This window comes from Xenopus laevis, chromosome 6L (genome assembly GCF_017654675.1).
Source record: "Xenopus laevis strain J_2021 chromosome 6L, Xenopus_laevis_v10.1, whole genome shotgun sequence".
Classification (NCBI taxonomy): domain Eukaryota; kingdom Metazoa; phylum Chordata; class Amphibia; order Anura; family Pipidae; genus Xenopus; species Xenopus laevis.
The window spans coordinates 55,826,911-55,854,572 of record NC_054381.1 but is presented as its reverse complement, the minus strand read 5'-3'; the positions used below and the strand labels follow the sequence as shown (position 1 = coordinate 55,854,572).

General features: G+C 41.1%; 1 protein-coding gene across 9 annotated transcripts; it reads left to right on the top strand.

Annotated features, from left to right (window-relative positions):
- On the top strand, positions 1-23,511 carry LOC121394626. 9 transcript variants are annotated; one of them, XM_041566063.1, is made up of 7 exons: positions 63-128; positions 2,462-2,549; positions 3,987-4,249; positions 4,579-4,667; positions 12,508-12,808; positions 20,444-20,536; positions 23,134-23,511. In XM_041566063.1, exons 4-7 carry the CDS (start codon positions 4,595-4,597, stop codon positions 23,276-23,278), a joined length of 612 nt encoding a protein of 203 aa, XP_041421997.1. In that variant the 5' UTR covers positions 63-128; positions 2,462-2,549; positions 3,987-4,249; positions 4,579-4,594; the 3' UTR covers positions 23,279-23,511. The 9 variants fall into 9 exon arrangements, 6 of the variants coding, with proteins under 6 accessions (XP_041421998.1, XP_041422000.1, XP_041421996.1 ...); XM_041566064.1 differs by lacking the exon at positions 2,462-2,549 and having other exon boundaries at positions 1-76; XR_005961855.1 differs by lacking the exons at positions 2,462-2,549; positions 12,508-12,808 and adding an exon at positions 11,369-11,466 and having other exon boundaries at positions 59-128.
- The last annotated feature ends 4,151 nt before the right edge of the window (positions 23,512-27,662 follow it).

Below are 27,662 nucleotides of genomic sequence, written 5' to 3'. Positions count from 1 at the left end.
CTGAGAGCTGCTAGGGCGGGGAATCTGAGTCATATAGTTTAGATGCCAATGAGGGCAGGAATACTGGATGCTGCAAGTAAGTTGAAGGAAGCCTGACACCTGACTTAGATGTAGAGATCATGGAGGGGGTAAGATCCAATGGAATAGGGCAGATACATGACTAAATGCTAACGTTGGGGAGGTGGGAATTGTGACAGAGGGAGAGAGCCTGTAGCACATACGTAGCTCATTCCTGAGTTCATCCTAAAATGGACTGTATTGACAGACGAGCTGCGCCAGTTTCTGTGTTTTGCTGCTGTCCTTGGCATGATGTTTGTTTCCAAATTGGGATATTGTAAAAATGGCAAGTTCTGTGGAATTTCTAGTGTTCTTTGCTTTCCTATTCGGCGAGTCATGCAGTCGTTTTAACCCTTTCACTACCAGAGGATTTGGGAAGTTTTTTTTGTACTTTTGTGTAATTACAAATTTATAGCAATCTATTCTTAATGTCTAAAAAATGGGAAAGTCAAAAATATTTGACTTAATATAACCACCTATCAGAAACCATTTATTTTATACATGAAAATACAATTGTATACAATCTGTCCCATGACTCCCAAATGCTTCAATAAAAAAGATGTTGTTTTGTGGAAAGTTCTGACTTGAATGTCAAAAAGCAACAGCAGTACTTTACTAAAGGCCAAGAGCGCTGCTCCAGAAATCTGCAGACTTCAGAAATATAAAACTAACAGTAGGTTACCCTTAGGAAACTGGACATTTTTGGAAAAAAAATATGACTAATCTAAAATGGGTAAATATGTCTTTCTACTCCTAAATTACCAAGTTTCAATGCTTTCCTAAAATTATCAGCTTTTATAAAAAAAAATTGGAAACCTTGAAAAATATCCTCAAAGCTTCCAATTCAGAGGATCTTATCTCCTACAGGTCAACAATTAATGCATAGGCTTACCTAGGCTATAGGGGCCCGTGGGGCTTTTTAAGTTATTGTTTTCTTTAAAAAATATATATATTTTTGCTGTGCTGGCTGGATCGGAGAAGATTAAGCAAAACAGCAAGGCACATAAGTGCAGCTTTATAGAGACTCACACAAAGTACAGGCACTGACATGCTTTGCCTAATCTTCTCCCAGCTAGCCAGAAAGCAGGTACTGGCCGTGCACAAGGGCAGCATGGCACCTGACCAGGCCCAGTAGCAGCTGCAAGCCTGCAGCACAGTTTAATATTTTTATAAAGCCGTACACATGGGGGGCAGCACGGCACTGCTGTAGGCCTGCTGCTGCAACACAGTAAACTATTTTTTAAAGAAAATAAAAATAATTGGAAAAAAATTCAGGCCTGGAAGCAAGTACCAGATGTACACAGGGGGGCAGTATAGCACTTGGCTAGACCCAGGCCCAGGGCAAAGTGCAGAAAAAAATACAAGATACTATAAAAGCAAAGTAAAAACAAATAATAATTGAAAGCCAATGCTAGATGGGCCCATGCCCCTTATGTCTGCAGATACACTGTGCACCTGTGACCCTGGCTCAGCATTACAGATAAGGGCCCTGTGGAAACTGTAACCTAAGGGCCTCACATCTCATTAATCAGCCAGTGTGCATATTACACATATAAGTAAAAGTAAAAAAAAAAAAAAGCAAGGCAACAAGTACTTTTTTGCGCGCGCGCGCATGTTGTACACTTGCTAAAGTTGTGTGAGTGCATATATAACTCTGTATACGTGTGTGTGTGAGTTTATATGTGCCAAAGTGTGAATAAGTCTATAAAATTAGAAAAAGCTTGCATGAATGTGTGTTGTGTGTAAAATAGGTCTGCTGGAGGGAGACCTGTAGAAGGCTTGTAGAGTGTATCCAGTAGGAAATTATGGGGGGGCTTCTAGGAAAAGGCAAAACAGCAGACATGTAATTGTCGTAAGTCTGCTGTTTAGAACCAATCCTCAGAAGATCAGGTCTAAGGATAAATTGCACGTGCACCTGGAGTTGTTCCCAGAGCCCTCTGCCAAGGTAGAGAATGCCAAGCACCGTCAGCACCAACCCCACCTGCGGCCCAAACTTGTCAAATTTACCCCTCTCCACACCTTCCCAACTTGTAAAAACTTTCCTTCTGACTTTGCACAACTCGAGTTCCACCTGCACCCCCCTTCCCTGCAGACCGAACTTGTAACTGCCTCTGCACAACAAGTTCCCCCAGCACGTCACTCGCACCCCCCAAACTTGTTGCATTAGCCAATTTGCCTCTGCACATTAATATCTTTATGTATTTAGATATAGAATTTGTGTGAAATATATTATCTTTTATTAAAGTAGGGTTGGATCTGTCCATTGGGTGTCTAGAGTGTGTATATTCTGGGACTTAGTTTGTATTAAAGAAGTGACTCATTCTAAGCCACTTTTCAATTGCCCTTCTTTTTTTCTTTTTTATAGTTTTTGAATTATTTGCTTTCTTCTTCTGAATCTTTCCAGCTTTCAAATGGGGGTCACGAGGGCCAGAACTAGGTGTAGGCAGAAGAGGCACCTACCTAGAGCACATAAATACGGGGGAGCTGAGCAGGTACCTGTTAATGGGTCTTTGCCTACCACCAGTCACTCCCCTCTGTCCCTCTGCCTCCCCTCTGATGCACTTCCCCCCTCCTCTGTCCTCCCCTCTGCCGCTTTCCCTTCGTTCACTCTACTCTCCTTATCCTCTGTCTATTTACCCCAGTTTACGGCACGTGGACGTTTACACGTGCCCACTGGTGAGGAGGGTGGTGGCCGCTTGGTTGCCTAGGGCTGCTGGACGGATTGGTCTGGCCCTGGGGGTCACGGATCACATATAAAATCAAATGCAAAATGTACAGTTATTGCTACTTTGTATTGCTGATCTTTCTAATTAGTCCCTCTCCTACCCATATTCCAGTCTTGTAGATTAATTATTGCTAGGATAATTTGGACCCTAGCAACCAGATTGCTGAAACTGCAAACTGGAGAGCTGCTGAGTAAAAAGCTAAATAACTAACAACACAAATAATAAATGGTTTTTAATTATTTGCAAATTGTCTCAGAATATCACTTACTGTGTAAAGTAAATGAACAACCGCTTTTACCTCTAGGAAATTTGCTCATGCTTACCAACCCCTTCGATGTTGCTCCCAGCAGGGGCGTAACTACCGGGGGCGCAGGGGGTGCAACTGGGCCAGGGCCCGCACCCCGCAGGGCCCCCCCGGCAGATTGTGTGCGCCCGCACCAGGGCCCGCCCCCACCTACTTCCGTTACTGGCTCCCAGTAACCTCAAAGTAGGTGCTTATTACTGAATTCCATACTTGGAGGCAAGTTTTGGTTGTATAAAAACCAGATGTACTGCCAAAAAGAGCCTCCTGTAGTCTGCCAGTCCACATAGGGGCCACCAAATAGCCAATCACAGCCTTTATTTGGCATCCCCAGGGACTATTTTCATGCTTGTGTTGCTCCCCAACTCTTTTTATATTTAAATGTAAAAAAGGTTGGGGACCGCTGCTATAGGCAGTCACTATTTATCTGGTTGGTGTGGGCTGTTTGGGCCTCTGTGTACTTGAAATGACAGGTCTTTTTATAAATCCCACTCCAGGCCCTCCACAGCTACAGGGGTCATGACTGAAGAAGAAAAAAAGTATTGGTTCCTACACATGCATAGACTGTCCTGGACATAAGGGAATTCATACAGTTTTGTTTTTAGACATATATATATATACGCATTTACTCTGTACAACCAATATGGAATGCAGGTGGTACAACTATCGGGGATCCTAAAAAATTTGATTTATAGTTTGGTTTATCAGAGGGGGGGGGGCCCAGGTTTATACTGGGCAGTAGCTGGAAATGTGTGTTCAAAATTGTGATCCCACATGCATTATCCTGAACCAGGCAGGCCTGGACACTTTCTGGTCTAGTTAGGTGTATTGTAATTAACTATATCCTGCAGGGCTCTGTTTTCTTAATTCTTACTTTTTTGGTTATGTTGTCTGCTTCTCAGTCTTAAAGGTTTCTTCAGGTAAAGAACCCCTGGAGCCATTTACAATGGAAAGGAAGATTCTGTGTGAAAGATGAAAGAAGCTGGACTCCAGAAATCCTAAACGTTGATACCAGGACAGCACAGAAAATTGACAATGGTAATATAGGCAGGGCCGAGCCAAGCCAGCCAGCCCCCTCGCACCCCCTGCACACATGTACAACCACAGGCACGCGCACGCACAAGAGCACATTGCCGGCAAGAGAGGACAAGGGTCATGACTAGGGGTAAGTGATTGTAGAGGTAAGTGCCTAGTGTCCCCCACCACTGTGCCCTAGGCAAATGCCTCCTCTGCCTACCCCTACTTCCGGCCCTAAATATGGGCAACGTGTAGTTTATGTAATGCAGTTTTTGTACTTTATTACACTTTAGTCACCCACGTCCCATTCTAATACCCACACTGTGCATTAAAATTATACGGGGACATATGCACAGCAATGCTATACCCAGACCAAATCTCTGATACTATAGTATAGAACATCATTTTACAATTTGTGCTATCGGAAAGTAATATTCCATAAGCAAACCACAAATTGACTGCTTTTTGCAATTGCAGGTATTTTCTGGATAACATGGGAAGATCTACGAGTGAGATCTACTTGAGTGGAAACCAAAGTCTTTTGAAGAATCCACCTGCATACACAGGTATGTAACAGATATAGTAATATTCATTATACAGAAATTAAAATTGAGAGAATTCAAGCTAGACAAAATAAATATACTCTGGGCCTGTGGAACACTGGGAAAAACCCAGTAGGCCCCACATGCCCAGTACCTGCTCTTGGACCCGAATCTCACTCCCCAGACTTTCAAGTGGAAAGTTAAGGAGTAGGTAGAAAATGGTGAAGGGGACAGGGGGATGGGGAAGGTGGACTAGGGCCCTTGAAAGCACAACCCTGGTGAGCCCCTGGACATCCCAGAATATCCTATATACAAAGTACTTTGTGTGTATCCAGAGATACAGTATTCTCATAACAGTAAAATAAACACATAAAGCAGGAATGTACTAAATGCAATCTAAAATGTAGTCATTTTTTTGTGTGAGGGAATAGCGTGGTTGTTAACATGTTATTTTAATACTGTAAGTGTAATCAGGCTGGAACTGTCAATGCACTGGAAGGTTTGATCTGCCTGGTTAGTGCATTTATACTACTAGTTAATATTTTCATTTGGTGTCGGCACATGCCACCTGCTGTGGTATATCCAGGCCCGGACTGGTAATCTGTCCTATCAGTGGGCCGATGCCTTATTAGATGCGGGCATCATGCGGCGCTGCACTTGTAAGCCGGGCCCCAAACGGAGAGGTGTCCTCCCCAGCTCTTTTCTGGATAAAAAGACAGTGCCTTATTCCCCTCCCCTTTATGACATGTGCAATGGGAGTGTTTGGATCGGGCTTTCCCTATCATATCGGAGTCTCTACCTGCAGCGCTACATCATAGTCTTAAGAAGCAGGGTACGCGCCTCCTTTCTATTCGGGTGCGAGCAGTTGCTGTATTGTGGCAGTACACTGTGCACGCTGCTCTGATATCATGTGCCCCTCTTCCTCCTGCACAGACTGAAGCAAGCCGGTTGCTAGGCTTGATTCTCCCTCTCCTGTCATAACTCATCTCTGCCTCCAGTAACTTGTATGTTGCTTTAAAGCTGCTAACAAAATCCACAAGAGTTCTGCAGTAGTTAGGAATGTGCCTGGTTATGTACTGTAAGGTCAATAGGAAGCCCAGCTGCTTTCACGTGCAGGGGAACTTTCTACTCGCGATCTCTGGGCTCTGAACTGCAGCAGTAGGAATTGTACTCCTAACAGTTCAAATCCAAGCACATTCTACAATAGTGGGAGCTGCCTGAAGATCCAAGTAAGTGGGGGCGAAATTAAGTACAACAGCAACTCTTTTTGCAAGTTGCAATATGATCAGAACAGTGGACAAAACACATAATGAACAGGGTGAAACAAGCTTAATTCAGTCAATCAAAATATCCTAAGACGTTTGTAAGGGGCTTGTAGTACATTTCAGTGTAGTAGCTTGAGGACTTCTTGACCATCCTAGTTCTGACCATCAGAACTAGAATGAACCGGAACAACCAAAGAGTCATGGCAGGAATAGCTAAAAAAAAAAATCTGCATGTGCACACTGGATACTGCTTCTCTGTTGGCCTCACGTGAACCTGCTCTTCATAATCGAAGAGATAAGGACAGCTCCGAGAGAAAAGGAGGAGAGTTCCTCTTATTATTCAGAAACCACATTAAACTGAATGCAGGGACTAATGTATATTGTTCTGGGCCAGTGTATAGGGTATTTTTTGAGTTAGAAAAAAAAGGTTTACTTATTCTTGAAGCATGCTAAGAGTTTGACAGCTCCAGGGTTACCTGTCCCTGAGGAAGCCGTGCATTATGAAAGGGAAGGGGCGCTGCAGAAGGGAGGTAGTTAGGGCTGCTGTAATAACAGGGCAAAAGGGGCATTTGCTTAGGGCCCACTAAATCAAGCGACCGCTGTGTTTCCAGGCATAAACTGTAAACTTTCCATGAAATACAGTGGTGTGAAAAACTATTTGCCCCCTTCCTGATTTCTTATTCTTTTGCATGTTTGTCACACAAAATGTTTCTGATCATCAAACACATTTAACTATTAGTCAAAGATAACACAAGTAAACACAAAATGCAGTTTTTAAATGAGGGTTTTTATTATTTAGGGAGAAAAGAAATCCAAACCTGTGTGAAAAAGTAATTGCCCCCTGAACCTAATAACTGGTTGGGCCACCCTTAGCAGCAATAACTGCAATCAAGCGTTTGCGATAACTTGCAACGAGTCTTTTACAGCACTCTGGAGGAATTTTGGCCCACTCATCTTTGCAGAATTGTTGTAATTCAGCTTTATTTGAGGGTTTTCTAGCATGAACCGCCTTTTTAAGGTCATGCCACAACATCTCAATAGGATTCAGGTCAGGACTTTGACTAGCCCACTCCAAAGTCTTCATTTTGTTTTTCTTCAGCCATTCAGAGGTGGATTTGCTGGTGTGTTTTGGGTCATTGTCCTGCTGCAGCACCCAAGATCGCTTCAGCTTGAGTTGACGAACAGATGGCCGGACATTCTCCTGCAGGATTTTTTGGTAGACAGTAGAATTCATGGTTCCATCTATCACAGCAAGTCTTCCAGGTCCTGAAGCAGCAAAACAACCCCAGACCATCACACTACCACCACCATATTTTACTGTTGGTATGATGTTCTTTTTCTGAAATGCTGTGTTACTTTTACGCCAGATGTAACAGGACGCGCACCTTCCAAAAAGTTAAACTTTTGTCTCGTCGGTCCACAAGGTATTTTCCCAAAAGTCTTGGCAATCATTGAGATGTTTTTTAGCAAAATTGAGACGAGCCTTAATGTTCTTTTTGCTTAAAAGTGGTTTGCGCCTTGGAAATCTGCCATGCAGGCCGTTTTTGCCCAGTCTCTTTCTTATGGTGGAGTCGTGAACACTGACCTTAATTGAGGCAAGTGAGGCCTGCAGTTCTTTAGATGTTGTCCTGGGGTCTTTTGTGGCCTCTCGGATGACTTGTCTCTGCGCTCTTGGGGTAATTTTGGTCGGCCGGCCACTCCTGGGAAGGTTCACCACTGTTCCATGTTTTTGCCATTTGTGGATAATGGCTCTCACTGTGGTTCGCTGGAGTCCCAAAGCTTTAGAAATGGCTTTATAACCTTTGAAATTGAACTCAGGTGTGATAAACCACAGTTAAGTTATTTTTTAACAAGGGGGGCAATCACTTTTTAACACAGGCCCATGTAGATTTGGAGTTTTTTTTCTCCCTTAATAACGTAAACCTTCATTTAAAAACTGCATTTTGTGTTCAATTATGTTATCTTTGACTAATAGTTAACAGTTTTTGATGAGCAGAAACATTTAAGTGTGACAAACATGCAAAAGAATAAGAAATCAGGAAGCGGGCAAATAATGTGAAATGTGAAAATGTGATGTGTGTTTAGTTTTATACATGTGCTGAGGCTGTTGCACATAAAAATAAATGTTCCGTGGGTATCATTTGTGAATATGCCACTATGTCATTCTAATATGAATTCTGGGGGTATTTTACATGGAATTGCTTCCATATTTTATGCTTATTTATGTTTTTCTTTTGTATTCTCATAACTTTTCTTTGTTTTAGCCATTCTGTTTTTTTCCTTTCCCTTCTGCCCCCTCCCTTTTCCCTCCGGCAGGGATCCCCTTTAATTATGTCAACTGCACATGGGTAGAATACGTTGGGTCCTAGCTATCTACATAGCAGGCCTACTATTAGTATGGAGTCCCAACAGGCAATAGGCTAATTCCATAATGATCATGTATATTGTCATGTTTCTTCAGAACTCGATTAATATGAATGATCAAATTCTTCAGCCCTTGTTTAATTTGGTTTTTCTTTATCTAATTTACTTTTCCATATACTCCACATATGTTATTCTAACTTCAAAAATAAAAAATGTATATTTAATATTGGCATTGCCATTGACTAATATAAATGGAGGGAGGCACCAAAGTGGTTCACAGGGGGGGGGCTGAAAATTCCTTTGCAGGGGGGGGTGCAAACTCTAGATACACCACTGAAGTGTCATTTAGTAGTGTATAAGCGAAGCCATTCCTTCCATTGTAAGACACATAAAAACTAGATTATCCTATATAATAAAATCCAAGTGTCTCTGCGTCCAGTCCGTCCCTGTGTCCGTGGAAATGCGCTACTGCGCATGTGCACCACGTGGGGGGAGGGGCGGACCCTGACACGTCACCAACGCAGAGTAACCCGCGGACTGCCAGCGTTTTACAAGCAAACCCCCCTCCCAGATTGATAGAGCCCGTAGCGAGTCCGCCGCTAATAGACACACGGCTCTCTCAGGCAGACATGGGCGCTGCTACAGACCTAACAAGGCACGGAGTGTGCTCCCCAGCAACATGTGGCCGCAGACACCCGCCAATACCTGCAATTAAAGGCATCTGGGCCGTTTGCTTTTTCGTGCAGGCTGATGTGTGGGGTGGGCGCTCCGTTTCAGCCACAATAGAAGAGATGCAGTCTCTATCATTTGTAAGTTTATAAAGAAGATGCTACAAATCTGTTCTGGCTTTGTTGCTGTTTGTGGACACTTTCAATGCAATGTATGGGTGCTGGTGAGGGTCTTCAGACACCATTGTGTAAATCTAGGCATAGAGCAGCCCCCTCCTTTCTTTTCTAATATATTGTATGAGAGGGACAGCGCAGGCTTTGTCTCCTGTTCGCCTCTCTATTCTGCCTAGAAAGAAGGAGTGATGTGGAACTGCACTTGCAGTCTGAGCGAACTCCTCTGGGCTTTGCTTGCTGGGTGGAAGCTCAGCGCTCTCTGCTGGCGTGTATCTGATCTGCACTTTAATGAGTTGAACTCTGGTAGCTTGGACAGCGGAGGCGAGGGATGATTCTGGAGGGAAATGCTTCCCCAGCTCTCTAGCGCTACCAAACGGCTAGCAGGGGATGTTGGCTGTAATAATGCATTATCCTTATCCTATCCTATATAATAAAATCCCAGTGTCTCTGCGTCCAGTCCGTCCCTGTGTCCGTGGAAATGCGCTACTGCGCATGTGCACCACGTGGGGGGAGGGGCGGACCCTGACATGTCACCAACGCAGAGTAACCCGCAGACTGCCAGCGTTTTACAAGCAAACCCCTCTCCCAGATTGATAGAGCCCGTAGAGGTATCGGCAGTCCCTATTGGCGCCAATCACACCAACGTAAAAAAAGGGAAAATGTCATTAGGAAACCTTAGGCTGTGTGAAAAGCTCCAGCAGTTGCGCTAAAGTGGTTAAGGGGCGGTGCTACTGTTGGAAGTCATATGACGGGCCATGTCAGGGTATTAGCAAAGGCTGTAGGATTGCCACCGCCCTGATACTGGACAGCTCAAGGCTCAGACCCAAAGAGGAAAATCTATCCTCGACCCGGCAGCGATTTTAGCGAGATTACTGACATATATACCTCAGTCACCTTACAGTTACTCACAATGAACAACCGACTCAGGCAGCGCCAATAGATGCTCAGAATGCAGAGGGAATGTACTAAACACCTCAGTTAAAGCCAAACGAGAGTCTGAATGATCCTGTAGCAGTAGGAGGCTATTGGAGGATAACAGGAGGTGTAGTTTATCCGCAGCAGCACATGTGTGATGAAAATAACATAAACAGGCAACACGTCCCCCCTGTCACCAATGGATCGCCCCTGCTAAGCCCCATCATCCCCAAAAAGCTTTATTACCACGTGTTCTCTGCTGTTGTTGCTGGGCTTGCCATTCCTGGCCACCAATGTTAACCCCCCTGGCCACCAATGTTAAACCCCCCTGGCCACCAATGTTAACACCCCTTGGCCACCAATGTTAACACCCCTTGGCCACCAATGTTAACCCCCCTGGCCACCAATGTTAACCCCCCCTGGCCACCAATGTTAACCCCCCCTGGCCACCAATGTTAACACCCCCTGGCCACCAATGTTAACCCCCCCTGGCCACCAATGGTCACACCCCCCTGGCCACCAATGTTAACCCCCCCCTGGCCACCAATGTTAACCCCCCTAGCCACCAATGGTCACACCCCCCTGGCCACCAATGTTAACACCCCCTGGGCACCAGCATTAACCCCCTGGCCACCAGTGCTACAAAGGGGGCCCTGCCTACTAATGTTACCCATTCTGAAATGTTGGGAGGTATGTGACGACATATGTTCTAGCGCCCGTTAATTTAACGGGCTTAATGTCTAGTATTTCATAATGTACCCCCTACTTAAATTTATAAAGATATTAGTGGTCACCTCGGAGTTATCCGGCCTCATTCTTTTATATGGTCACATAACTCCTCGGTGACATATCTTTATAACTTACAGTAGGGGATACATTATCCACTATATAATATATATATGTATATATACATTTGAAATATGCGTGTGTGTAAGTAAAAGACCAGCACGCATTTATGTGTGGGCTGCTTTTTACTCCCAGTCCGGCCCTGGGTATATCTATGCATATTGGGCATCAAACTATTCAGTAGATCCTTGGCGTAAATATTTAGTGTTTTCCAATTGTATGTAAGAAATTATGTGGGATAAATGTGGCAAATTGCAATATTTTTAGGTGATCTTCAGAAATGTCATAAAAAACACTGCCTTTAGTGTAGCTTTTTGGATTCTTCAGAATGTGTAATTTACAAAAAATATATGGTTTTGCGGGGGTCTTTGCACTGTAGTTTGGAGCTTTCTGGATAACGGATCCCATACTTGTACTTTCATATGGATTTGTCTAATGGAAATGTGAAGAGCTACATGTATATTTATTTTCCTTTTGATTTCTTTCCCCCAAGTTGTTCAGAAGCACGTTATAACCTCCAGAAAATCGAAATCCTTCCCAGCCTGTCGCCATTTCCCATTATAAAGAGGCTATTACCCAGCATTCTATGAGGTGTGTTATGGTGTCACTTGGGACTGGCTAACTGCATGGCCAGTTAATGTTATTCTGTGTAGTGAAGACCCATTACAGCATATGCAGACAGATGCAATAAATTCATGATTGCATAGATATTTCCTTTGAGCACAATTCCTTGGGAAAATATGAAGGGACAGCAGCAGAATGTCAGGAGCGCCCGTCTCCAGGGGCATCGCATCCAAGATGGTGGTGCCCATGACCCACGTGGGACAACCATGGGGCTCGTATAGGTAATGGGGAATGGGCTGGGTTTGTGTTAATCAGGTGCTTGTTTCAGTGTAACAAGCTTGTTTGTCGATCAGTGGCAAGTTTTATTTACCATTTGTTAGAAATTTGCACCCCCGAGCAGCCAACTAAGTAGTATGGGCCTCTTTTTGGCAGTACCCTTTACTTGAAAAATTCTTTGGCCTCAATTACAAAAAGGGGGTCAACTTGTGTAATTACTCACAGTCAGCTGCAGTTTGAGGCAAATGTTGTCAGTGTAGTGGTTCCCCGGATACTCTGTCCTAGGCATCCAAGTATTGTATCGATAAGTCAAAGCGGTTAGGAATCATACACTGGGGCAGAAATTGTCTGCTATTGTGCTTTTATTTTTGTCCACACAACATGTTTCAGGCTGCAAAGGCCCTTTCTCAAGTGTGTTCTTATTATTGCACTAATCAAGATCAAAAGAAAAGCACTAACTTTACCAGTCTTAAATCCCACCTAAAAAGCCTACCTCGATCCCCATTTCTGGAATATAACCGTGTACATGCATTAACTCACTTTATTTGAATGGCACGGTGCATTTGTAAAACAGAGTGAGAAAGTGGGAAAACTAGCAGCCAAAGGAATATGCGCAGACTATATCAAGCTAAGTTTCTGTGGAGCGTCGTCATCTGATTGTGGTGCCATCTCATTTGTGCTAAATCAGTACAGGTATGGGACCCGTTATCCAGAATGCTCGGGACCTGGGGTTTTCCGGATAACTGATCTTTCCCTAATTTGGATCTTCACGCCTTAACCTTTTCCTTGCAGGGGAAAGCCTTAACTACCAAGCACGTAGTACTTACGTTCTTGGCTGTAAAGGGCCTCTCTCTGCATCTGCGGCGATTGCCGATTCAGCAGAGGCTTCCGGTGGCTCCCAACCCCCTAGGCAACGAGCAGGGACACCGGAGGGGGAGGTCACGTGGGTCCTGCGACGCCATTATGCAGACACGTGTCTGCTCTGTGCTGCGTCTTTTGCTTGCCTGCTCCAGCGCGATCAGGACTTCCTGCTGCGTGGACTCTGCTGTAGGACCCCCCTTGGCTGCCCAGGACCCTCCTGGACTTCAGAACGGTAGGTGGCCTTTATGTAACACTTATACACTCATTTACATACACATCCATGTACACAATACACATTTTACAAAGTTAGCTTTATTCTTTTTATTTTCAGGCTTTTTTTTTTTTTTTTGTCAGAATGTGTACTTTACAAAAATATATAATTTTGGGGGTCTATGTGCTGTTAGGGGGTCTTGTGGCACAATACACAGTCACTGGTCTATGTTCACAGAAGGCGAAAAGACAGCGGAGAAAATTCAAATACACTCATTTTTTGGGGGTCCGCACATGCCAGCTGCTTTGGTATATCTATGCATATTGGGCATCAAACTGTTCATTAGACCCTTGGCGTCAATATTTAGGGTGTTTTACAATTGTATGTATGAAATTGGGTAAAATAAATGCGACCAATTGCAATATTTTTACCGCTGCCTATAGCGAAGCTTTGCAGTAAGGTAGTTTGGAGTAGAAAGACATAATTACCCATTTTAGATTTGTCTGAATGTGTACTTTCCAAACATATATGGTTTTGGGGGTCTATGTGCTGTTAGGAGGGTCTTTTGGCAAATAATACGCAGTCAGGGGTCACTCTTCACAGAAGGCGAAAAGACAGCGAACGAAATTCAAATACACAAATTTTTTGGGGGTCCGCACTTGCCAGCTGCTTTGGAATATCTATGCACATTGGGCATCAAACTGTTCAGTAGACCCTTGGCGTCAATATTTAGGGTATTTTTAGACAATTTTCAAATGTCATAAAAACCACTGCCTTTAGCGTAGCTTTGCAGTAAGGTAGTTTGGAGTAGAAAGACATAATTACCCATTTTAGATTCATTGGAATGTGTACATTCCAAAAATATATGGCTTTTAGGGGTTACCATAACTTTTTGTAGCTTTTATCCCATATAAAACTGGTAATGTTTGGAAATTAGTGTAAATGTAATAAGTATGCGCATGGTAGATTCTGGGGTCTTTACATGTCATGTACTTCGATACTCCTATGTACATTGGGTATCAAACTGTGATTTATCTTGATACCTTATAGTATGTATGAAATAAGGTGCTACAGGTGGAAGTTTTGAGGTGATTTTTGGAAATGTCCCCAAAATTGGCAAATTTAGGAAAGATTTGCGGCTTGGTGCTTTGGGGTACAAAGACATGCGTACCCAATTCGGATTCGGGGGAATGTGTACTTTCCGAAAATATATGGCTTTCTGGGGTGAACGTTTTTTTTTTCTACCTTTGTCCAGCCTAAAATGATGTAAATCTGTTGATTTTGCAGCACCTGAAATGATAGACCAAATGGGGGGTCTTCTTTTTGAGGCTCCTATATGCCACGTGCTTACGTACACCTATACATATTTGGCATGAAACTGTTCAGCAGACCCCAGGCTTTCATATTTGGGGTCATTTGTCTTGATAACCAATAGTATGTTCGATATAAGATGCTGCACGTTGGAAGTTTTGAGGTGATTTTTGGAAATGTCCCAAAAATTGCCAAATTTAGGAAAGATTTGCGGCTTGGTACTTTGGGGTAGAAAGACATGCATACCCAATTTAGATTCGGGAGAATGTGTACTTTCTGAAAATATATAGTTTTCTGGGGTGAACCTACTGTTAGTGGAATGTTTGGCCTTGAAATCAGAATTATGCCGTTTTGTGGAGCGGTGCTTTGGAAATTTGCTAGTGTACTGCTTGTAGATTTTGATCTATATAAGTGAGAAATCTCAATAAAACTATATTTGGTATTGTTGCGTTCAGGAGACATAGACCTTTCCAAATCTGCTGTGTTCTCGTACATAAAATAAATGATGTTTCTGATATATGTAATTGTACTATGTGAAACCTGATTTTTTTTTTTTTCATTTTACAAGGCACTTTGAAGCCTATATTTTTTTACAAAAGTTGAATTACACAAAAATTCTAGCATATTTTGAAAGCTCAGGTTGTCCTGAAAAAAAACATGTATTGTTTCCCTGGTTAAACTAAAAGACCCCCCAGGAAAGGCTCTTAAAGTGAAAGAGTACAAAATATTCAAAAATGGTCTGGCAATAGAAGTACCAAATCAGCCAAATTGTCTGGCAGCGAAAAGGTTAAGTCTACTAGAAAATCATGTACACATTAAATAAACCAAATATTCTGGTTTTGCTTCCAATAAGGATTAATTATATCTCAAGTACAAGTTACTGTTTTTTATTACAGAGAAAAAGGAAATCATTTTTAAAAATTTGGATTAATTTATTATAATAGAGCCTATGGGAGACGGCCTTTCCGTAATTCTGAACTTTCTGGATAATGGGTTTCCGGATAACGGATCCCATACCTGTACCACAAAAAGATTGCTTTGGAACTAGACAATAACAACATAAATGATTATGGGGTGAAAGAACGTATTCCATGTTACAACAAGCTCACTGTGATCAGGTGAGGTATTTTACTAGTAAATCACCATTTAGAAAGGTATCGGTTGGCAACTTTTACAAAATGAAAGCATTAATATAAGGGAAGCACCGAATCCAGGATTCAGTTCGGGATTCGGCCTTTTTCAGCAGGATTCAGATTCGGCCGAATCCTTCTGCCTGGCTGAACCGACTCCGAATTTACATATGTAAATTAGGGGTGGGTAGGGAAATTAAGTGACTTTTCATCACAAAAGATTTTTTTTCCCACTTTTTCCTTTCATGACCGTAATTTGCATAAGCAAATTAGGATTGGTTCGGTATTCGGCCGAATCTTTCACCAAGGATTCAGGAATTCAGCCGAATCTCAAATAGTGGATTCGGTGCATCCCTAATTAATAGTTCTCAAGAGACTAGGGATGCACCAAATCCACTATTTGGGATTCGGCCAAATCCCTGAATCCTCGGAGAAAGATTCGGCCGAATACCGAACCGACCCGAATCCTAATTTGCTTATGCAAATTACGGTCATGAAAGGAAAAAGTGGGAAAAAAATCTTTTGTGATGAAAAGTCACTTAATTTCCCTACCCGCCCCTAATTTACATATGTAAATTCGGAGTCGGTTCAGCCAGGCAGAAGGATTCGGCTGAATCCTGCTGAAAAAGGCTGAATCCCGAACCGAATCCTGGATTCGGTGCATCCCTACAAGAGACTTTAGTTTACATGAGATGCTGTGTAAAAACATAATGGATAAAATGTCTTTTTAGAGCTTTTCTTCCACCTGGTTGTTTCTTCAAATCTATGCTCTTCGTTTTCCGAAGTTGCCTCATGAGTAAACTTCGGGCCACTTCGGAAAAAGAAGCGCTCCTAGTGCCATCCCACCGGTGATTTACATTCTAGCCGGCGGGAGGCAGTTCAGGGAGATTAGTCGCCCGAAGAATAGGAGATTAGTTGCTGGGTGACTAATCTCCCCGAATCTGAGCACGTGCCCTTACCCTAAGAGTGAGAGTTATAAAACAGTTACGATGTAATAACGTGATAGTAAATAGTCTTTCAAATCAAATTTACATGTAAGACTTATGGAAATGGCATACAGTGTACTGGGTAATTTCAGGCACTGTGTCCATCATTTTTAGATGATCAGAAGTCAGTAACAAATCACTTCAGATAAGAGATCATGTATTTTAGAAAATGGGTGTATGTTAGATTATTAGTGATGGGCGAATAAATTGGTCAGACGCAAATTTGTGGCGAATTTCTGCGTTTCGGGCAAAGGGAATTAATTCTTGAAGCTGTGGTGACAATTGTCAGGCGAAAAATCCAGAGCGTCAAAAAAAAAATATTCGTGCGCCCACTGACTTTAATGTATTTGGACCAAATAGTCACGCCTATAAAACTTGTCGCTCGGGGCAAAATTGACGTGCAATATAATTATTTTGACGCTCATTAATTTCAATGCGTTTCGTGAATTTTTTGCCGTTTCATGAAACGCGACAGATCTGCCCATCACTGAAGATTATCTAACAAATTATCATTTGTGATACTGTGTGCAAGGTCCTGTATATATAATAACATGTCACAGGCAGTTAATCACTTATAGTGTTTTATTAGTTTAAAAAAAATGTCAGCATATCACATGGCAGTGTCCTCTTTCTGTCGGCATACCCCTTGCTAACCACACCCTCCTGATGAGTTTTGCATCATTGGGCACTTGATCAGAGGTGGTGTGACTGGATTAGCTCATATCTTTTTTTATACCTATCTTATTATATATATTACCATTCAGGGTGCCCTGTTGTATCCCATTTTGCCCATTGTTTGGGACCAAATAATTTTAGATGTGCTCGATTAGTCATGGATTTTACTTGATAGGCAGATTGTTGTTTTATTAATGCTACCAGTACAAAATGTTAATGGGGGCCCCAAGGTAACAGTCCCAGTGGGCCCAGGACCCCCAGTCCGTTTACTGAACGCTCCCTCTTGCGCCAGACTTGCCTTCGCCACCTCAGACCAGGTGAAGTGCAATAGAGTAGATAGGGATTGCTTCTAAAAAAAAGTTGAAATTTTTTCTAAGTTCCAAAACACACTGGCGTCTTTTACTTTTTTTAGGGTGATAGGCTGAAAAAAATGGTAAATTTTTTTGGGGGTACCCTCCTTCCCCCCCCTACATTTCCTAAAATATGGCACCTAAACTATACACTGGGCACATGTATAGGGCAAAATAACAACTCTATTTTATCTTATGAAGCTTTCCCAGGCTTGTGAAGTGTAATGTATTTGCTGCTACATATACTGTACATCCATTGTACTTTAACTTGGTGCCTAATGCAAATTAGGCTTCGCTAGCGTAACTTCGCCTGGCAAAAGTGCGGCGAAGCCTGCGCTAGCGCAACTCCGCAGGTTAGTGAATTTGCCCCATAGATAGAGAAACCAAGAACCTCATGCCGTCTAGTTGACACCTTTTAGAATCCCTAGACCAGGGATCCCCAACCTTTTTACCCGTGGGGAGCAAAACCGGCATGAAAAAAATTCCACGAGGGTGCAAAATAAGGGCTGTGATTGGGTATTTCATAGCCTCTTTGTGGACTGGCAGCCTACAGGAGCCACTATGTGGCAGTACATGTGATTTTTATGCATCTAAAACTTCAAGCAAAAAATTGAAAAATAAGCACCTGCTTTGAGGCCAGTAACATCCAAGGGATCAGAGAACAACAGGTTGCCTGTGAGCCACTAGTTGGGGATCACTGCCCTAGAGCATAGAACCTTCACCATGATCCAATGTTTCCAGCACCCCAGAAGAGAAGCATTTATTCTAATGACAGTGTGCCTTTAATAGAGTGTCACACAATGTACAATAGGGGCCGCGCATTCAAGCAAATCACTCACTACACAAAGGTTTGAGGCAAATGATTTATTGCATTAAAACAAGTACCGTGTAACCAAAGTGAGAGAGGAGAAGAGAATTATTCCTGTGTTCATGTCTTGTGACTGGGTGCACCACCAATCCCAGTCCCCTCAGCTAGCTGCCACATGTAACTGCATTATTACATCACATACACAAATACCAATTGAATGTGCTTCTGCCCGGGTTACTTTGTAGACTCAATAAGGCAATAATCTGCATTAAAACTACATGTTTCATGTACAGTACAGCATGGAGAAATGACATTTCATTTCACAAAATAACAAGGACATCCATCCAGCTGTATCTGAACTACACCTCCCACCATCTCAAGAACAAGAACTCTGTCAACTTGTATTCAATTTGGAGGTGCAATGGTATAACTGTGCCAGAAAGTGAATCTGCCTTCAATACAAATAGATGCAATTTCCAACTGAATGGGCATAAAAAATACAAATGTGGATGAGGCCAAAGCGAGAGGCCTTCAGGTTGAACATCCCAGTCGTATGGCTTGCACAGCATGATGGCCAGTGTTTAATAAGTAGTCCAGCTAAATCTTGTATATAAACTGTATATAATGTATATAAAACATTGTGGATCCCCCCCACCCATGTTCCATGAGGACATGCTTCTAAAGTGAAAAAGAGAAGAATCTGAATATAATAATCCCAGTTATTTTCATTTGTACAGCATGTTAGATTACAGATTTCACATCATAGATTATCTCAGTGATTTCAAACAGACATAGGTGCCCATTTAGAAAGGGTTAGAAACAGAGCCGGACTGGGAGCAAAAAGCAGCCCGGGCAAAAAACAAACAAAGCAGCCCACATGTAAACACACACACAAAGAGACACACAAACACAGAGAGACACACATACACACAGACACAAACACACACAGAGACACACAAACACAGAGACACACACATACACACAGACACAAACACACACAGAGACACACACACACAGAGACACACAAACACACAGAGAGACACACACACACACAAAGACACACACAGATACAGACACAGAGACACACAAACACAGAGACAAACACACACACACACACAGACAAAAAAAACACAGATAGACACACACACACACACAGAGAGACACACACACACACAGACACACACACACACACAGAGAGACACACACACAAAGACACAAACACAGAGAGACACAAACACACACACACAGAAACACAGACAGACACAGAGACACACAAACACAGAGAGACACACACAGACACCCCTACCTCCCCCCTACCTCTCCTAGGAGCTTCATGAAACAGCACGGGACCTCTCTGACACCTCCCAACCCGTCATCTGGCCAATCACCTTTGCCTTTCCCTGAGTGATCTTAGGAGGAGGAACACGCAGCGTGTGTGTGAAGGAAGCACAGCGTGCATGTAAGTCAGTCTCTACCCCTGCCCAGACGCCGCAAATCAGAAGCGGCCCATTTCAAAGGTAAATGGAGCGGCCATTCGGGAAATTGCCCGAACTGACAGATTGTCAGTCCGGGCCTGGTTAGAAATAGGGTACAGTTTCCCTTTATTTAAAGCCATAGCACAAATCCTTTGTACTTTTTTACCTTGGTTGGTTGCTGCAATTCTCAGTGTGGCCGTCAGTCCTTCCACACAAGCCACAAACACTGTGAGCAAGCCCTGAAGTTCTGCAGTCCCATTGCTCTGATGTAGTTGCACTGCAAATGCAGCTCTGTGTTTTTAAGCAGCTGCAGCCTTTCAATGCAACTTTGAGGAGCTTTTCTTTAATAAAGGAGCCTTATATATTGTTTTCAAAGGTGTCTATTAAATGGTTAATGCAGTGTCCGCTCATATCTACAAAATTGGTGCAGGTGCAAAGCTGAAAGCAATCTCTCCTCTCCTAGAATGAAGTGCAAGAGTTGCTGCTCTCTCTCTGTATAGCTCTGCATTCACTAGCACTAAATATAAGAGGGATGGAGATTTGTGTCACATTCAGAAGTAGCAAGCTGGGGGTGCCAGGGAGCTATGGCAGGTGGCAAATACAAGGTCCCCCATGTGTCTGACAGCTGACTGGCAGCAACTCTTCATTGCCTGTGGCTCTAAGCTCCATAGCCTCCTGCAGTTGCCCCTAACCAAGGTATGTCCAAAGACGGGCCCGGGGCCAATTGCAGCCCACTTTCAAATTTACACTGGCCCTCAGCTTCCATCATGAAATTAATAATAATGTGGCCCCCCCAACACTGTGCAATCAGGAATCGCATAGCCTTAGCAGCAGGTCAGGACTGAGAATTAAAATAGGCCCTGGCATTTATGTTAGAAAATAGCTTCTTTGCAGTGAATATTGTGTGCTTCTCTCATACAGGCAGTACAGTGTTGGCTTTGAAGTCATTACAGTGTCGACTACAGGAGACCCTGGGCCCTCTGGTTTCCAGAAAAAGAGCAGCGGTGACTACAGGTAACACCAATCCTTCCCCCCTTTATATATGCAAATAATTCCAATCAGTTGGATACTTGATACCTATAGGGCACCCCACTTTGGATCTAACATTGAGTCAAGTTCCCTTCAGCTCATAAGAACGTACCAGATATAAGAAAACACTGCTGTATCAGTCCCTGTCATGATTTCAAGCAGAACCTTACAATACCTAATGTACAGATTAGGGATTCACCGAATCCAGGATTCGGTTCGGGATTCGGCCAGGATTCTGCCTTTTTCAGCAGGATTCGGATTCGGCTGAATCCTTCTGCCTGGCTGAACCGAATCAGAATCCTAATTTGCATATGCAAATTAGGGATGGGGAGGGAAATTGCGTGACTCTTTGTCACAAAACAAGGGAGTAAAAAAATATCCCCTTCCCACCCCTAATTTGCATATGCAAATTCGGGGTCGGTATTCGGCCGAATCTTTCACAAAGGATTCGGGGGTTTGGCCGAATCCAAAATAGTGGATTTGGTGCATCCCTAGTACAGATGTTACCCAATATATACTTCAGCACCCTTCACATGCGTCAGCTTTATCTTTTATACTAAATAATGTGCACCTGCTTCTGAAACCATTTAAATGATGCAGCCCTCTAAATTGGTATGATAAGTCAGGATATGAGCGCTCAGCTAGAATGCTTATTGGCTGTCCTTTATACTCCTCTAAGACCAGAATGGCAGAACAAGCGATATTTGTGGGATAAGTTCTTATTTACTGTCATTGATTGGTTTTGCTTTTGTCACTTACATTTTCCATTTATGTAATTAATTAAATAAAATCAACACACCAGGGGACATTGCTACCATGTTGCCTAAAAACATGGCCTGAGGGATATGAGAGACGCAACACCCACAATAAATCAGCTGATGAGTTGTTTTAGCTTTGTATGGGCAGAGCCTTACAATCCCACACATATAGTGAGATGGTTGCACCACAATGGTCATTAATATCTGAAATTAAATGCAGGTGCCTGGCCAGTGCTGGGCCAATCCAACTGGGCGCCACCACGCTCCCCTCCATGCTCGTGTGAGCGACGGAGGGGAGATTGCCAGAGGGGAGGGGAAAAGCCGAAGGGGAGAGGGATGGAAGGGAATGGAGAGGTTGCATGAACATGGACTAGAGGTCGGCTGAAACAGACACCTGCCCAGTGCCCGTCTGTAATGGGAACTCGTGTGTTTGTGAGGACCTGCCCAATTGGTACGATTGATCCAACCGGACCTCGAGTTCTTTCTCTGGAATCCCATGGAAGTGGATGTACATTTTATTTCCATTATTTGCTTCATGAAATGATTCCTGAGACTTAAGTGACGGCTTCATACCATTTGGGCATCTGCTCAGTATATCTACCCGAGGGTAATCCCTAACTCTCAGCAAGTGCATCAAAGAAAGTGTGGCTTGAAAACAGTCTGTGATTAAGCCATACAGGCCAAAAGCATTTGAGTCTGAGCAGTAAAGTGTTGGGCCGTATTTAGTGATTCCCTGCTACTTTATCACTGATATCATGTGCTGAGTCATGTCTCCCCAAGATACAGCTTCTGGGCCAAGGCACCCCATCCTCTGTGTGGATCTGGTGAAAGTCACCCTTTTTATCATTTAGAGAACTGTAAATGTATTATCTGCTGCTTATAAAATACCTTCAATATGGAATTATTAAAAGTTTCATTGTCAAGTGCAAAATTAATTTATATGCACAGCATGTGGAACGTTAATATAACACCAGGGCCAGTATTGTACTTTTTACTGCCAAGGAGGCAGCACCCATGTTCCCCCTCCAATTCTCTTCCCAGGTATCTGTCCTCTTGCAGACATGTACAGAAAGGTGGGGGTTACAGGTATGGGACCCGTTATGCAAAAAGCTCCAAATTATAGAGACTGTCTCCCATAGGGGACATATTTATCAAAAAATTAAGTTAGAGATCGCCACAGTCCTCTAGAGTGAAATTCCGCCACATTAATTTGTATGGGAAAGATCATCCTTTGATAAATACGCCTTTCAAAATCCCATAGAAATTAATGGAAAGTGGCAGAATTTCACTCTAGAGGACTGTGGCGACCTCTAACTTTACTCTTTGATAAATATACCCCATAGACTCCATTTTATCCAAAAAATTTAATTTTTTATAAATGACTTCCTTTTTCTCTGTAATAATAAAACTGTACCATGTACTTGCTCCTAACTAATATACAAGTAATCCTTAATGGGGGCAAAACAATCCTACTGTGTTTAATTAATGTTAAATGATTTTCTAGTACGGGGCACGGAGATCCAAATTATGGCAAGATGTGTTATCCAGAAAACTCCAGGTCCCGAGCATTCTGGATAACAGGTCCCATACCTGTACTAGTGTACAGTGTGCTCCTGCCAAGCTAATGATCCTGTGTAAGACTGAGCCACTAGTACACTATAAATCACTATAAATCAAACACTGATGTAGGAAATCATGTTTGTTAGCAACTATTAAAGTTAAATAGGTTATCCTTTAAATGCTTTTTTAGGGTTAAAAACCCACCATATAATACAGTCATTATTTTTGAGGTTATTTATTGTTATTTTCATGTCTCTCTTCCAGGTGTGGTTTCTGCTACATGGAACTGGAGAATATCCCGGCTGGTGTCTATAACATTATAACTACTACATTTCTGCCTGCCCAGGAGGGACCCTTCTTTTTAGACTTCAACACCGCATTAGCCATTAAGGTGACCCAACTCCAGTGACCCGGGAATTAAAATCCGTTCTTCCAAGTGACAAAGATTTGCAAGCAGATTCCCAGTTCAAAGAGGCATGAAAGATCCTGCATTTCCCTGATGTGACATTGTGCATCTCCAGTACGGCTCACAGTCTTGTACAATCAGAATCTTCAAGGGAGTTGGGTACCACAGACAGCCCAAATGTAACTTGTACTTGAATCTTGTTTCAAAGGATAGTGCTATAAAACATATTTTTTCAACACCGTGCAGTGTTTTTTTTTTAACGTACTGTATATATGTGTATATCTATATATCACCTTGTAGCAATAGGAACCGCCTGACAAACTGACACAAGAACCTGCTTTAATAAATGTGTCAGTTCATTAAAATCATCCTGATGTTTGGAATATCCGGGGAGAGCAATTGTAGTAGCTTAAAACAGAAAAAACTCTCAATGTCTTTATTATATAGACTATGGGGGCGAGTGCAGAGGATTTCTTCTATTTGCCAAGATAAGGAATTAGTTGGGCTTGAGATGTTGGCAGTTTTGAAGAAGAGGAATGGCAGCCTAACGTAGCAGATAAGCAAATAGAATTCCTGGGGGATGCCCCCCATTGGTTTTTACCTTTCCTTCTCCCTAAACAGTTGACAGCAATTCTGTTCACTTCAGTTTAAAACAAGGCGAGGGAGGGGTTAATTGAGTCGGCCAGCCTAAAGGGGCAGAGAAATGGTGCAAGCCGGAGGCAATGTATAATGATTTGCTCTCAGTTTGTGGATACGTTCATATCTACATAAAAAATAGGTAGTTCTATTATTCTTATTTATGCAGCTTTTCTACATAAGCCCAACTGAATGAATTCATGTTTCCCCATTTTCCCATCTGTCAGCATAAGGGCTCTTACAGACGAGCGTTTTTACCTGCGCTCCCCTGCATTCCGTTTTTCTGCGTTCAGCCGCAGGGGAGCGCAGGAATAGACGCATTACATTTTTTCCAATGGGGCTGTACTCACACAGGCGCGTGTAGGAGCCGAACGCAGGTTGAGATGCAACATGCTGCATTTTTCCTGCGTTCGGCGCCTGTGTGAGTACAGCCCCATTGGAAAAAATGTAATGCGTCTATTCCTGCGCTCCCCTGCGGCTGAACGCAGAAAAACGGAATGCAGGGGAGCGCAGGTAAAAACGCTCGTCTGTAAGAGCCCTTATGCTGACAGATGGGAAAATGGGGAAACATGAATTCATTCAATTGGGCTTATGTAGAAAAGCTGCAAAAACAACATTATAGATTTTTTTTAAGGAAAGGTATTTAAGAATTCCAAATAATACAAAACAGACATCTTGTCACTTGCATGAAAAACTTTATTTGGCTGCAGAAAAACACAAATGAAGACAAAGACAGCAGCAGTGGAAGTCATCATATTCCAATTATACTAAATTCCCCTGGAGTTATTAATTAGTAGTAGAAACATCATTCAGTTAATGAGTAATGAATTAATTGTGGAAAACATCATTCAGTTTACGAGTTATTAATTAGTAGTGAAAAACATAATTTACTTATCGAGTTATTAATTAGTAGTGTAAAAATTAAGGTAACAGGTTAATAATTAGTGGAAACATCATTCAGTTAACAAGTTATTAATTAGTAGTCAAATTTTTTTATTGCTTATTAGTGGTCGAAACATCATTAAGTTAACGAGTTATAAATTAGTAGTGAAAAACATCATTCAGTTATTGCGTTATTAATTAGTAGTGCAAACATCATTAAGTTAACAAGTTAATAATTAGTAGTGTTAATGAGTTATTAATTAGTTGTGGAAAACATCATTCAGTTAAGTTATTAATTAGTAGCAGAAAGCATTCAGTTAACGAGTTCATTAGTAGTGCAAACATTCAGTTAATGGATTATTAATTAGTGATAGACACTTAATTACGTTAACAAGTTATTAATAAGTTGTGGAAACAAAATTCAGTTAACGACGTATTAAATAGTAGAAAACATCATTCTATTAACGAGTTTTTAATTAGTAGTGGAAACATCATTCAGTTATTGAGTTATAAATTAGTAGTGGAAACATTCAGTTAACGAGTTATTAATTAATAGTGAAAAACATTTGCTTATCCAGTTATTAATTAGTAGTGCAAACATCTTTAAGTTAACAAGCTAATAATTAGAGGAAACATCATTCAGTTAATGAGTTGTTAATTAGTAGTGCAAACAATATTCAGTTAACAAGTTATTAATTAGTAGTGGAAACGTCATTCAGTTAAGACGTTAATTAGTAGTGCAAACATTTAGTTAATGAGTTAATTAGTAATAGACAATTAAGTTAACACGTTATTAATTAGTAGTGGAAACATAATTCAGTTATTGAATTATTAATTTGTAGCGGAAACATTCAGTTTACAAGTTATTAAATAGTAGTGGAAAAAAATCAGTTAACAAGTTATTTATTATTAGTCGAAACATTGATATGGGTTATTAGTGGTCGAAATATCCTTCAGTAAACGATTTTTTAATTAGTAGTGAAAAACATCATTCTTTTATCATGTTATTTATTAGCAGTGCAAACATTCAGTTAACGAGTTATTAATTTGTTGTGGAAAACATCAGTTAACGAGTTATTAATTAGTAGTGGAAACATTCAGTTAACGAGTTATTAATTAGTAGTAGACAATTAACTTAAGTTATTAATTAGTAGTGTAAACATCATTCAGTTAACAAGCTATTTATTGGTAGTAGACAATTACGTTAAGTTATTAATTAGTAGTGGAGAAATAATTCAGTTAATGATTTATTAATTAATAGTTAAAAACATCATTCTTTTATCAAGTTATTTATTAGCAGTGGAGAAATAATTCAGTTAATGATTTATTAATTAATAGTTAAAAACATCATTCTTTTATCAAGTTATTTATTAGCAGTGCAAACATCATTCATTTAAAGAGTTATTAATTAGTAGTAGACAATGAAGTTAACGAGTTTTTAATTAGTACTGCAAACATCATTCAGTTAATGAGTTATTAATTTGTTGTTGGAAAACATCAGTAAAGGAGTTATTAATTAGTAGTGAAAACATCGTTCTTTTATCAAGTTATTTATTAGCAATGCAAACATCATTCAGTTAACGAGTTGTTAATTAGTAGTGAAAAGCATCATTCATTTATCGAGTTATGAATTAGCAGTGCAAACATCATTCAGTTAACGAATAATTAATAGTTGGAAAAATCATTCAGTTAACGAGTTAATTAGTAGTGCAAACATCATTCAGTTAACGAGTTATTAATTAGTAGTAGACAATTAAGTTAACAAGTTATTAATTAGTAGTGCAAAAATAATTCAGTTAACGATTTATTAATTAGTAGTGAAAAACATCATTCTTTTATCAAGATATTCATTAGCAGTGCAAACATCATTCAGTTAACGAGTTATTAATTAGTAGTGGAAACATTCAGTTAACGAGTTATTAATTAGTAATAGACAATTAGGTTAACGAGTTTTTAATTAGTACTGCAAACATCATTCAGTTAACGATTTATTAATTGGTAGTGGAAACATTCAGTTAGCAATGTATTAATTAGTAGTCGAAACATTGATGAGAGTTATTAGTGGTCGAAACATCATTCAGTTAACGATTTATTAATTAGTAGTGAAAAGCATCAATCTTTATCGAGTTATTAATTAGCAGTGCAAACATCATTCAGTGAACAAGTTTTTAATTAGCAGTGGAAAACATCATTTAGTTAACGATTTATTAATTAGTAGGGAAATGCATCATTCTTTATCGAGTTATTAATAAGCAGTGCAAATATCATTCAGTTAACGAGTTATTAATTAGTTGTAGAAAACATCATTCTTTTATCAAGTTATGTATTAGCAGTGCAAACATGATTCAGTTAACGAGATATTTAGTTGTGCAAAACATTATTCAGTTAACGAGTTAATTAGTAGTGGAAAACATCATTCATTTATCAAGTTATTAATTAGCAGTGCAAACACCATTCAGTTAACGAGTTATTAATTAGTTGTAGAAAACATCATTCTTTTATCAAGTTATGTATTAGCAGTGCAAACATGATTCAGTTAACGAGATATTAATTAGCAGTGCAAACATCATTCAGTTAACAAGTTATTAATTGGTAGTGGAAAACATCATTTAGTTAACGAGTTATTAATTAGTAGTGGAAAACATCATTCATTTATCAAGTAATTAATTAGCAGTGCAAACATCACTCAGTTAACGAGTTATTAATTGGTAGTGGAAAACATCATTCAGTTAACGAGTTATTAATTAGTAGTGGAAACCATCATTCATTTATCAAGTTATTAATTAGAAGTGCAAACATCATTCAGTTAACGAGTTATTAATTAGTTGTGCGAAACATCATTTAGTTAACGAGTTATTAATTAGTGGAA

Excerpts from the sequence above, each read along its gene's own strand:
- LOC121394626 (XM_041566064.1), top strand. The coding sequence starts at position 4,595 with ATGGGAAGATCTACGAGTGAGATCTACTTGAGTGGAAACCAAAGTCTT. Across the intron at positions 4,668-12,507 it reads GAATCCACCTGCATACACAG|GGGAAAGCCTTAACTACCAA; the intron begins GTATGTAACAGA and ends TTTTCCTTGCAG. Across the intron at positions 20,537-23,133 it reads AAGAGCAGCGGTGACTACAG|GTGTGGTTTCTGCTACATGG; the intron begins GTAACACCAATC and ends TCTCTCTTCCAG.